Here is a 14,281-nt window from a genome sequence, read left to right on the forward strand (position 1 = left end):
GCATTAAATAAATACCTAAATTTTTATTATTTTTCCTAGGGTTTAAGAATTTTAATGCATAAAGGAAAATAAAACAATCCTAATAAAATTGGTTTCACTAATTTTGGACACTTCTAGAATTTCCTGTGAATTAAATGGTGAAAACCCTATTTAATCTATTTATCTAGTAAAAGAAAACCTAAAGTTTAAATAAAACCCCCGGCCCAAACTTTCCTCACCTAACCTTCTTCTACCCACTATCACTTCCACCTAGGGCCCATCCGGTCTCCTATTTCTTCCCTCCTTTCTTCACTGATGAGTGGGGCCCACGGCCGAAATCTCCCCTTGGGCCGAAAAGTGGCCCGCCAACTTTTAACCCGTGACGCGTGGGCCTCTAAACGGCAGCTCCCTTTTTGGGCCGGTTCCCTTTTCTCTTCTCTTTCTCAATTCCGGCCGGCCCACCTTTTTCTTTCTTCTTTAATTCCTCTTGGGCCGCATGGTTCATTTCTTTCTCAAGCGACAAAACGGCCCATCGGCTCTCTTTTTCTTTCTTTTACCGCTCGCGGGCCAGCTAGGCCGATTTCTTTCTTTGGCCCAAGACGGTTGACCGGCCCCCTTATCCTTCTTGCGCCTGCCTCCCTCTCCTTTTATGCCGCGCGGCCAGCTGGGCCGGCGCCTCTCTTTCGGCCCAAAATGGCTGCCTGGCCTTCTCCTTCTCTCTCGCCCCACCTGGGCCTCCCCCACCGAGAATTGGACTCCTGGCCCAAGTTCATCAACCGTCCTGTCTCCTCCTCCCCTTGGCCCACGACGGACGGCGGCCCCTCTTTTCTTTCTCCCTTTTCTTCTATGCCGCGCGGGCTTTAGCTAGGCCGCGCCTTTCCCTCGGCCCATGTCGCACGGCTGGCCTGTCTTCCTCCCCCTGGTGTATCTTCTTCCTCCCTGCGCTAGAACAGGGGTGCACGCCGGCGGGGCAAAACGGGACGGGGCCCTGGCCACGGCGGCTCGCCGGCGGCTGAGAGGGACGGGGTGGCGGCGCCCCAGGTCAGGCGCACCCGCGCCCACCGTCAGCTCGCCGGGAGGCGGCCCGAGCCGGCCCCTCCACGGGCGGCTGCGGCTTGGCCAACCGCCGGCCATGGCGGCGCATGGAGACGGCGCAAGCAGCTCTCTAGACTACCCCAACAGCTCCCACACCTTCGCAGGACGCCCCTAAGCACGTTAATTGAGAAGAATCAGTCGATTTAGAAGCTCACCTTGTGGATTGGGTGACGGTGGCCGGCGGACAGTAACGGCGGCGATTCGAAGCTTGCCGGCAGGGAGACGAGCAATGGTTAAGCTTGGGCGTCGTGGTGGGGCTAGTGGAGCTACTGGCTGGCGGTGACGCGAAGGGCAACAGCGGCATGGGTGTTGGCCGGCGCTGGCGCTAGCTCGCTCGAGCTCTGTGTTCATCACGGTAAAATCCAACGGGATAAACGGATAGGCACAGAAGCTTGATTTATCCAAGTTGGTACCGTTTGCATGCCATCCACCTCGACAACCTGAACGAGCGTGGACGTGGCCGTCGTGCTGGCCGGTCGTGCGCAAGAGCCGGCGGCAGCACGGCACTGCTCTGTTCTGATCTTTCTGTTCTTATCTCCTCCTTTCAAAGCGATCTGTTCAACCCTTCATTTCTCAAGATATTCTATCTCAACTCGTAGAACTCCTTTAAGCAAACTTGTAGATTAATCCGAGCACTACATTTGATGGATTGGCCTCCAACCGAATTAAGCACCCTAAGGTCGAGATTTCGGAGCTCCAAGCTCCTGTCACTTTACTGTCAACTGAATTTTCGGATTCAGTTTCGACAGTCTTCCAATGTGGTCGTTTACCCTTCTTTGGCACAAGTTTCAGTAGCCCAATTGTATTCCACATAGGCCAATCACTCCCTATTTGTGTTCTACAACTAATAAGGATTCCATTTTGCACCAGAAACCATATAGCCTTTGCACTGGATTTTCCTGAAAATTGCTCCAAACATTGCTAGTTAACACTGTTTCAGACTTAGAATTTACGCAGCTCGAGAGTTGGCCGAAATAGCTAGAGTGCTGACTTTGAGTTCTGATTTAAATTTGATTCTTTCGCTATCTCTGAGCAACAACACCTTATTAAACATGTCCAAGGATCATACTTCACCGCTGTCTAGTTGCCTTTGCTCACTTACTTGAAAAATTGGGCAGAATTCGGTTTCAAAAATAGATACTCATCCTGTTTTCCAGACTTAGAATTAATTCGGCAAGGAGCTCGAAATCTGCTCAATTGCTGACTTTTGGCTCCAATTTGAATTCAAACCTTCCACTTTCTCTGGACAACAACTATTCATTTACCTTCTCCATAGTCCATATTACACGAATGTCCAAAAACATCTGCTCACTCTTAAGGAAATTTCTCCAGAAATTGGTTCTAAAGTCATGTACTCAATGTCATTTTCAGACTTAACCAAATTCCAGCAAAGTCGCCTATTGTGACAAAGTGCCAACTTTAGGCCTCTATTTAAAATGATTCCCTCCACTATTCCTGATCAACAATACCTAGATTTAGGAGTCCAAGGTTCATACTTCAACATGGTATAGTTGTCCTGATTTACTTATTTGAGAAATTTGTCAGAACTCAATTTCCAAAATGGACTCTGAGCTGTTTTTCTGATTTCTTGTTTTCGGACGGTGAATAGTAAACGTTGCTTTTCATTTCCTTCTCTGATTTCTTTTGAGTGTTTAGGATCAAATACTATTCCAAATTGTTGACCCTTAAGTTCAAATCATCTTTACACTGCTATTCCATATTTTTGCCGAATTTTTCTGAATTTCAAATTAAAAATTCAAATTTCGGCCAAATTTGACCCGAATTTGATTTTCGGTCAATTCCTTTTTCTTTTCTTCTCGATTTGCTTCCAACTCTTCAAAGTCACTTTGATGACTAAAAATGGCGGGTGTTACACTTACCGCTGGAGCTCTCGACACTTTGTGTCCCTGATGTACACGTTTTTCCTTTTGTAGGTATAAAAAGTTATTTTGGAATATTTTTTATCGATGGGCCTGATGGGCCCTGTACACGATCGTGTATACGTCCGTGGCTACTGGGCGATCATACGTCCGTGACGTCTGATCGCGACGACGTCCGTAGGGCGCAGCAGCGGCGGCGCCCGTGGGATAGAGCAGCGGCGACGCCGGCGATCGTTGGTTGGGTGGAGGAGCACCTAGTAGCTGCTGCGCCTGTTGGACAGAGCAGGTCTGGCCGGCGACTTTGTGCGAGCAGAGGAGCTCCGATCAGTGGCGCCACGCCTGGAACAGAGCTGCGGCGGCGTGAGTGGCACGAGTACAGTACAAGGTTTGATTTTTTTTAGTTTTTTTTACATGTATGTATGTCTTTGATGTGTTTTAGAATTTCATTGAATATATTATTGGGATTTAAGGATTTTGCACAATGTTTATTGTATTGTCACAACAGATGGATAGAAGCTGGATTTTTGGGGCACCGTTCACACCTGCATATGTGAAAGGAGTCGAAGAGTTCATGCAATTTGTTAGTGAAAGATACCCCAAAGACAGCCAGATACTTTGCCCGTGCAGCAAATGTCTAAATCAAAAAATGCAGTCTCAGCATGAGGCAAGTGACCATATACACATTTATGGAATGTCAGCTACTTACACGAGGTGGATTCATCATGGAGAATTTGGAGCAGCATGTCGAAGGAAGGGATCATGACTTTGGGACACATGCGGATGTGGCCGATGATGACTATGATGAGGATCACGGAGTACCAGAGATGATTGGTGAGTTGTATGCTGCAGCAGAGGCAGAGGGAGAACAACCAATGTTTGCAAGAGTCCTTGAAGATGCGAAGAAGTCACTTAGCCCAGGATCTAGGCACTCAAAATTCTCTTTTTTGGTGAGGATGTTGTATATCAAGTCTCGTTATCGAATTGGCAATACAGCATTTTCTGCGATGATCAAGTTGATGTCAGAAGGATACCCTCAGAGTGAGTTGCCAAAATCATATGATGAGGCCAAGAAATATCTTAGAGAATTGGGTCTTGGCTACGAAAAAATCCATGTGTGCCCGAACAATTGTGTGTTGTTTCGGAAGAGGTATGATGAATACAATGTGTGTCCAGTATGCAAGGCATCTAGATGGCAAGATGAAACTGGGACCAAGAAGGTTCCACAGAAAGTGTTGAGGCATTTTCCACTTGTGGCAAGGTTGAAAAGAATTTTTGCTTCAAAGCGAACTTCTGAAGAAACACAATGGCACCAGAAAAAGAGGACGCCAGTCAACAATGTAATGAGCCATCCAGCTGATGGGGAAGCATGGAAGGACTTTGACAGGAAATTTCCAGATTTTGCACGAGACCCGAGGAACTTGAGGCTTGCCTTAGCTACCGATGGATTCAATCCATTTGGCAACATGAGTACCCAGTACAGTATGTGGCCAGTGCTTCTAACACAGCTGAATCTCCCACCATGGGAATGTGTGAATCCAGCAAACTGCTTTATGGCATTACTCATCCCAGGTCCAAAATCTCCAGGAAAGGATTTTGACGTGTTCCTTGAGCCCCTAATTGAAGACCTGATTGATCTATGGAAAGGTGTCAACACTTTTGATGCTTGTACTGGTAAGAAGTTTGACCTTCGTGCTGTCATGCTATGGTGTATACATGATTATCCAGCGCTGAGCACGTTATCCGGGCGAACAACAAAAGGGTATTATGCATGTATTCATTGCGACAAGGATCCGTTGTCTCTGGCAATAAGGAATAAGATATGTTACATTGGACACCGTCGTTACCTATTTTGGGGACATGCATGGCGGAGAAGTTTGGCTTTCAATGGTAAGCGTGAAAACAAAGATGAGCCAGGCAAGTTCACTTTGGAGGAGGTCCTAGAGGAGCTAGAGAAGGTGAAAGATGTCAGGCCAGGGAAGCATCCTAACATTACTGGAAATAAAAGGAAGCGCAACGAGGGTCCAAGGATTTATAGCCGCAAAGTTGGGTTGTGGAGATTGCCATACTGGCAACATCTAAAGCTTCCACATAATCTTGATGTGATGCACATAGAGAAAAACATATGTGAAAACATTCTTGGCACATTACTCAATGTACAGGGCAAGACCAAGGACACAACCAATGCTAGGCTAGATTTGTATGATATGGGCATAAGACCTGAATTTCACTTGCAGCAGCATGGCAACTCAGTCATTGCTCCACCTGCTCCGTATGTCTTGGGGAAGGATCAAAAAATTGCATTCTGCAAGTTTCTCAAAGGTATCAAGTTTCCTGATGGATATGCGGCCAACCTAGGAAGATACATAAGTGAAGATGGTTCGAAGGTCCAGGGAAAGCTGAAAACACATTCTTGCCACATACTCCTGCAAAGAATCATACCTGCTGGCCTAAGAGGACTGGTGAGGAAGGATGTATATGAAGCAGTTGCAGAGCTCGGGACCTTCTTCAGGGAACTATGCAGTAGAAATCTAAGGATTGATGTTGTGAAACGGCTGAAACAAGAGATTCCATTGATCCTATGCAAGCTTGAGAAAATATTTCCACCTGCCTCTTTGATGTCATGGTGCACTTGGCCGTCCATCTTCCTGATGAGGCACTGCTTAGAGGACCTGTTCAGTACGGATGGATGTATCCTATAGAAAGGCGGCTAGGCACTTTGAAGAATTTTGTAAGCAACAGGGGTAGACCGGAAGGATCAATTGCTAACGCATATATGGCAAGTGACACCTTGACTTTTTGTTCTAGGTATATGGAGGATATTGACACTAGATTTAACCGTGATGATGGTAGTGATAGACAGGTGCCATTGCCTAATGACATATCTGTTTTTAAGCATGGTGTTACTCTTGTTGGATCTGATAGGAGGCAGTACATTGATGATGTTGTCCTAAATAAGTTAGTTTGGTATGTGCTAAATAATTGTGCCGAAGTTGAGGAATATGTGGAGTAAGTATCATTTAGGTGTTTGAGTTTTTGTTTTTTTTAATTTTAAAATTATTCTTATGACTAAACTTTTCCCTGCAGCTTGTACAGAGACGATCTAAAAAAGCAAGGTGCACGTGATGTTGAGAGAATGGTTGAAAAAGGATTTGCAAAGTGGTTTAAGTGCCATGTAAGTCAGTACATATTGTGTTTGTAGGTTCATTATATGAACTAGTATCCAACCTTGACTGATAAACTGTTTACTTTTGTTGTAACAGATTGCAAAGAAAAGCAAGGACAATCCAGAATCGGTTAGCGAAGGACTGTGGGCACTCTCATGTGGCCCAGATCTGCGAGTTAAGACTTGTGCAGCTTGCAAGGTCAATGGGGTGCGGTATAGCACTGTGGATCGTGAGAAGTTCCTTCTGACACAAAATAGTGGTGTAATGACTGAAGGTTCACATAATGGGAAAGACGTTGATTTTTATGGAGTCCTTAAAGAGGTAATTGAGTTGGAATATAACTCTAATCTGCAAGTCCGTCGGACGGTGGTTCTATTTCGATGCGATTGGTTCAATCTAGAAGGCAAGACGAGAGGCCTTCGAGATGACGAACATTTCAAATCCATCAATGTAGAGTCATTATGGTACAAGAATGATCCTTTCATCTTAGCGATTCAAGCGAAAAAGATATTTTACATGCAAGACACATCTTTAGGTAAGGATTGGCGAGTTGTGCAGAAATTTGAACATAGAAATATTTATGATGTGTCTCAAAAAAATGAGGCCAGTCATGATGTGCATCAGGATGACTATGGTTCTGATACTGAACATGTAGTGCAAACAGGTGGTGAAAATGAGGTCTTGCAGAATATTGAAGGTGGAGAAGCCATTATAATTGAAGGAAATTTAGAATGCCTTATAAAAAGCAAGAAGCAACCTAGTATTCCTTTAGATAGTGAGGATGAGGAGGAAGATGAGACAGTAGAGCAGTACTGTAGTGATGGTGGCAATAAGAACAATGGTTACATGTCCCTAGACGATGAAGATTCTGATTGAAGATAATGATTTCTACTGTTTTGGTTTTCCCAACATTTTTGTATTTATTCTTTTTTTGGTATCTCTATTTTCATTTGCAAGACAACATACTCACTGAAATCTGCTTCCAGAAATGCATTGAATTGTGTGCCTGCATATTTCATTTATCATAAGTTATTCAACTGTGCTTGAACTCAGAGACATCTTTCCAAGTGACTGAACTATAGTTCATTTACATGTTAATTTAGCTCACTGAAATCTGCTTCCAGAAATGCAGAGTACAGTTTAGTAGAAGACAATTAACTAAATATTAAACAATGGTTGATGCTGACTAATTATAACAAAGAAGGGGACAACAATGGCTGATTCTGACTAATTAGTTTCATATTAAACAATTTCCAATAGGCCAGTGGAATTAACTAAATAATGGAAAGACATGTACTATGGCATAACTGGAGCAGAACAAATGTATTACAACAGTAGTACACACTGAAAGCTTGTTTTAGTTGAAATGGCATTGTTGTTTTAGTATGGACCAGTCACACTGAAAGCTTGTTTTAGCTGAAATGGCCAGGTTGACATAGTATGGATCAGTATCATGTCCCACTGTTTACTTGGTTCTCCCAACATGATTATCCTAAATTCTAGTATGGATCACTTCTCTATTTTCATTTACATATGCACTGACTAATCAGAACATGCTTGCCAACATGCTTCATGGGTGGTACAGAGCTTAGTCTGTTCCTTGCAACCAAACAAGCCACAGTGGGAACTGACTAACCAACCCATCATAAAAGCCACAGAGGTTGACATAGTAACACATTCAAACTCAGATTCAAACTCAAACACACATTCAGATTTGGGCTCACATTCAGAGTCATGATCAAATGCAGATGCATTCACATTTGGACTGGGAACTCAATTCCATTGATCAGTTACAATGTACATAAATTACAACAGTGGGAACTCTATTTACATTGATAAGGTTGCTCAATAAGCACACCACAACATTTGAATGAACGGATCCTATCTGGAACTAATTGGAACTCATAGCAAATTATCTAAATTTTTCATGGTTGCCGGCCTCCTCGGTCTCCAACTCCGCGTCCTCGGGCACGCCATCGACCACGTCAGTGCGGATCCGGGCACGGGCGCGGACGCCGAGCTCCTCCCGAACGGCGCGCGCCGCGGCGGCCGCGGGGGACTCGCGTGGGCTGCATCTTGTCGGACAGCGGCCGCGGGGCGCGCTGCCGAACCGTGCCGTCGGGAGCTCGTGGCGGATTGAGGGGATTGGACGGAGGTTGTGGCTGGGGAGCACGAGAAGGAATGAGGGGATTGATGAAAGAACTAGGGAGCAGAGAAGGAATGAGGGGATTGCGGGGGACTCGCGTGGGCTGGGGACTCGCGTGAGCTCCTCCCGGACGGTTGTGGCTGGGGAGCACGAGGAGCACGAGAAGGAATGAGGGGATTGGACGGAGGAACTGGGGAGCAGAGAAGGAATGAGGGGATTGAGGAAAGAACACAGGGATGGAGGGGGTATAGAAAAGAACGTTAACTAAATTTGGTTTAATTAAAATTGTGCTCGAGTACAGCCGAACACACTTGAGTAGCGCAACGGTAAGGCTTATGTTATTCACCCTGAGCTCCCAGGTTCGAACCCTGTTGGAGCCAATTTTTTGTTATATTTTTTTCTTTATGCTCCATTTTTTTGGTACATGTTTAATTTGTCTAATATTGCTTCTACTAAAACAAAATTTGAAATGATTATATTTTTTCTTTATGCTCCATTTTTTTGGTAGATGATTAATTTGTCTAATATTGCTTCTACTAAAACAAAGTTTGAAATGATTTTGAGAAAATGGGCATGCACTAATATTGCACCTCACATGTATCATTGGCACGAGTGAGCCATGTTCATGCTTGTACAAAGACGTATACTACCACCTTGTCGAAATCGTTTGAATTTTTTATGGGATGTTTATAGAGCCAAACTATGATGCTTTGTGCATCTGTGCGATTTTCTGACCAATGTTTCCTATTATTGAAATTTTTGTTGGATTAGTGAAGCATAATTGTTAAAATATGCTAAGATAGCTAAAAAACTAAGTGAGGGTTGTGCATAATGTTGACAATAAAGTTTCAACTAATACCTAAGTGAGAGTTGTTCATGCTTTTACAAGTTGTATAGTACCACCTTGTCAAAACAATTTGAAATTTTAATGGGATGTTTGTGGAATCAAACTATGATGTTGTGTGTCTATGATGTGATTTTTGGACCAATTTACCCTATTATTGTAACTTTTTGTTGGATTAGTGAACGAATAAATTTTAAAATAAACTAAGCTAGCTAAAAAATCTAAAGCTTTGCATGGACACCTCACTTTGGACTATAATGATTATAACAAAATTTTATTTCAATCCAAGATAGTTTTCTTGCACATTATCACAAAGCCAAATTTATAGATGGGCATAAAGCCCGAGCCCATGAGCCCAGCACGATAGAATGAAAATCTATGAATAATGAATGAAAATCTGAGGTTAATCATTATAAGATTATTTTATCCATCTTAAGATATTCTAGATTTTATCCTTTATGTATTCACAAAATAACTACAATAAAAGAAAAATCATGTAATAAGAATTCTCAAATAATTGAGGTTAATCATTAAGCATTATTATACTAATGTAATATATAAAGCATCGACTAAAAGAGGCGAGCGCAACCGCCCTCGGCGGCAAAAGAATTCACTCCTGAAAAAAATACCGCCAAAAGCCCAAAACACCGATTTATTTATCCATATCCCCCACTACTCGTCAACCCATCCTCCAGTCATCCACTCCCCCCACCCCGATCCATTTCTCCGGCGGCACACCGCCATCGACGACCTCCTCACGAGCTGCGTCCACCAGTGGTCCTCTGTATCCCTCCCCCTTTCTGGAACCCTAGCCGCCGCAGGTGGCTCACTTCCGCCAGCGACCTACTTCCTCTCCCACGAGCTGCGTCGCCGCCGCCATCAATCACCGTCGGTGGATCTGCTTCCCCGTCGACTAGGCTTCACCGCACCACGTCTTCTTCCACTTTGATGACTATAGCCGCCAAGAAACTTGTCTACATCCGCAACTAAGGCACAACCGCAATGGTGGCAACAAGAGGTCAAGGTAGGAAGAGGTCTGCAGAAGAAGATCAAGGTAAGCCACAACGTGTTCTGTTATTTGTTCAAGTAGTACTACAATTTTGTTGGTGCTCTGGTTTAGGTGCACAATACATGAGATATAATGCAACAACACAGTACAATGCAACAACACTTTGATGAATTTTTGTGGATGTTATCCACTTATCCTTTCCTGTTTTAGTTATCTGAAATCAATTGCACTGCGCAGTAAAGTAAAACCTAGATCTTTTAAAATGGGTGCAGTAGCAGTTGAATAAGAGGCTGAATCATAATAGTGGTTGTGTATTTATGATGTTCCAAAATCATGATAATGGTATGCCTCTTGAGATAATTAACTTAGGCATTTTGAAAGGATTGACAATCCTAATTTCTGGCACTCCTAGTATTTCTTATTGTTTTGAGCCCAAACTTTTACAGTAGCAAGATGGCTATTTTATTTATACATGTCCTGTACTTTTTCTGATTCCATATCTTACTGTGTGGTAGGTCGAGTGGATTTCAGTGCCATATTGTATATGTGCTGATCCTTAGAAGTTGTATTGCAATCATACTGATTGTACTCTGATAGTTGTGATGCTAGCCCTTATGATTTTTTTAATACTTCTTGTGTCCATATAATCTTGATCCTTAGTATTACTACCCTACAACCTGTTGGTGATAAACACCTAGATAAGACAGCCTGTTAGTACACTATAAGAACTGAACTTTACTACTTCTAAATCAATTGCACTGCATAGTAAAGTAAAACCTAGATCTTTTAAATGGGTGCAGTAGCAGTTGAATAAGAGGTTGAATCATAATAGTGGTTGTGTATTGATGATGTTCCAAAATCATCATAATGGTATGCCTCTTGTGATAATTAACTTAGGCATTTCGAAAGGATTGACAATCTTAATTTTTGGCACTGCTAGTATTCCTTATTGTTTTGAGCCCTTATGATTGTGTTAATACTTCTTGTGTCCATATAAGCATGATCCTTAGTATTAATACCTTACAACCCGTTGGTGAGAAACACCTAGATTAGACAGCATGGGAATAGACTTTCAGAACTGAACATAACTACTTCTTGTGCCACTGATCTGAATGTGTCACCTTTCTTATAGTTGCATTGGTAATGAAATTTCTTACTGCCTAAAATTTCCAACATGGACTGGTAGTAGCAAGTTAACGTCAATCACTGTTTCACTGCTGTACTTTCTTATTGTAATAGATACAAGGGTAAATGAAAGTAAAGAACCTCGAAAAACTGATTATGAGAGAAGGCGGGATGCACAAATAGCGGAGAATGCTAAGGTGTTTGAAGCACTTGGACTGCTAAATCTATCTACTGAATTTAATAATTCTGTACCTGAACCTGCAACAAAGAAGGGGAAAAAATCAGCAAACCAGAAAACAAATAGTGAAGATTCGGATTCATCGGAATTTCTCCTTGAGGACAATGATCAAGGAGATAGTGATGATGATGACACTGAATCTGATGAGCAGCCACAACCCACTAAGGTGCTTCTTCTATCTTCAAAATACTGGCTAGGAAAAATTTGCATTGCATTAGGTTGTTTTTAAACTGTTCTTTAATATATGCCCTTGCTTTGTAGATACCTATTCTTTCTTTCTTACATGATCTTTAATATATGCTCTTGTTTATTAATGCACATGACTTACTACATTTTTCCCACAGTGTCCTGCAGGCTATAGGCGAAAAGTCCTCGCTTCAAAGAAGAAGATAGTTTCCAACATGGCTCCGGGAGTTAGGGCTACTAAGAGAGTGAGGGCACCTCAAGGTTCGCAGGTGCAACCTACTAGGGCCGAATTAAGAACATCAAAAAGGCTTCAACTGTCAGCAAGAGATGGGCAGAGTGAACATGCTCCTACAGATGGTCAAGATGAAATACCACCAAGTTCTTTTACAGATGCAGAGCAGGGCAATGGAACTAGTGTTGAGGACATTATAGCCACAGAGGAAGATAGTGGAGCTGGTGCTCAAGACATGATACATGCTGATGTAGACACTGAAGGCAAGTTATTGTTTCTTTATCATTGAAATAGATCAACTCTTTTGCTGATTTCCATGAAACTAAATCATTTAACTGCAAATTATATTTTGTAGCTCCTGCACAGAGAGCCCCAAGGAGACCCAGGCCACCCACCAAGGGAACACAGCTGGACAGGATGACAAAAGCTATGGGAAGGAGAATGCCCGTAGCTGTTGCTGAAGGGAAAAAAAGGCCTCATGAACCTGTTCAAGCAGCCAAGTTTGCATCTGAGGCTGGTGTCATCATTCGGGATAACGTTCCTGTGCTACCACATTGGAAATTATATAAGAAGGATGATCAACATTACAAAAATTTTGTGGGAAAGCTCTCTGTAAGTGCAATATTGTTTTCTTGGTAAACTTGTAGACCTGCTAAACCTAAATTAACTAACTTATGGAATTGTCAAATGACTAGGGGCGCTTGGCGATTAACACTGACGACAAGCCGACAGACGACGCTTGCACCGATGTGATGCGCTCTGGGGTGCGACAAAGGCGTTGGGCTCAAGCAGAAATACTTCAATGGTGTAAGTGCTAATGAGATTAGCAAAACTTCTCCAGTTAACTGCATGTCTGATGAACAGTGGAGGGCACTAGTTGCAAAGTGGTCTGATCCAAAGAACATGGTATATTTTATTCTTGTCAATTATCATTTCTCAGTCAGTTTCCAAATTATCTTCTCAATGTTAACCAATGATCTCATCTGACATTTAATTCTCTTATAGGAAACAAGTGAAAAGTACAAGCTGAATCGTGGTAAAGTCAAGTATCATCAGACTACGGGTTCTCGCAGCTATGTGGCACACTTACATGCATATGTAAGTATTTGATTATCTACATAAGACTGACTTTGTATCATAAGACTGATGACACTTTGTTGCAATTGATTCTCTGTGAAACAGAAGCATCAGAGGAACAATGCAGAACCTAGCACAGATACCCATGAAGAACTTGATGTGGTGGAGGCCTTCACTTCCTGCCATACCAGCTCCAAACATGGTCTTAGTGAACCAGCAAGAGAAGCAGTTGTAAGTCTCTGCATCTGTATCCATGCATGTTAGTTGATGATTACAAAAATAAAGTTGTAAAATCACCTTTAGCTCCATCACTAGACCCACCCTGCTAGGATTATTGATTACAAAAATATAGTTGAGATGGTCATGTACAAGTAAAAACAAGTATCCATGCATGTTAGTTGATGATAATAAGAGAGAATGGCTGCAATTGGTTATCCAGATTGATTATATGTAGTTTGAAACTGTATCTAGATTGATTAGAGAATGAATTGTTCAAAAGTTTGACAACACTAGAGTAATCCACATTGATACTTCTCTGATGTCACAATCAATTTGGCTTGTATTATTCATAGATGCCACAATCTTCAGATTTACACTGCAAGTACAAGCATATGCATATACCAGGTTACAATTTTTAGATTTTTACTGCAAGGGTTCTGACTTTAATACTACATGCTACATTGCTATCTGAATTTCCAAATAAAATTAGCACTGCTATCTAAATCTTAAGGATGTCTAGTCTACATCATCACTTTGAATTTTACACTAAAATATTTAAGCTTAGTGATGCTGCAGCCTTAGCAATTGGAAACAAGCATGCTGATCAGGCTGATCATGTTCTGGTAACAGTACAATAGAATCATTGCATTTCATTGGATTGGCTTGTGGTGCTGATCTGCTACTGAAATAGAGACATATTTTTGTCCTTTATGCTATATTTTATTCTACCTCTAGTACACATCTTGCTGTTTTTATTTTATAAAATACATCTTGACTTATATTTCCTCCTCAGATTAATGCAATAATTATCAACTAATGATGGATCATTGTTGTTTTAGACTAATATGGAAGCTTTGAGGGCACAACCTGTGGCTGAAGGTGAGACAAGAGTATCAAGTGTGCAGGTTGTGTCCCAGGTGCTCCCCAAGAACAGCTCAAACAGTTTCCTGAAGAGTGTTGGCATCAAACCAGTGGGAACCTCCCAAGCATCATCATCATCAAATGAAATCGAGCTACGGGAACAACTAGCAGCTGAAGCTAAGGCTGATGTACAAGATGAACTCGAGGATCTCAAGAAGAGAAGTGA

At 42.3% G+C, this 14,281-nt stretch overlaps 1 protein-coding gene across 1 annotated transcript; it reads left to right on the top strand.

Annotated features, from left to right (window-relative positions):
* The first annotated feature begins 3,613 nt into the window (after positions 1-3,613).
* LOC111258323 lies at positions 3,614-5,653 on the top strand. Its single transcript, XM_022829497.1, has one exon. The coding sequence runs from the start codon at positions 3,614-3,616 to the stop codon at positions 5,651-5,653; it is 2,040 nt and encodes a 679-aa protein (XP_022685232.1).
* The last annotated feature ends 8,628 nt before the right edge of the window (positions 5,654-14,281 follow it).

This window comes from Setaria italica, chromosome VIII (assembly GCF_000263155.2).
Source record: "Setaria italica strain Yugu1 chromosome VIII, Setaria_italica_v2.0, whole genome shotgun sequence".
Lineage (NCBI taxonomy): Eukaryota > Viridiplantae > Streptophyta > Magnoliopsida > Poales > Poaceae > Setaria > Setaria italica.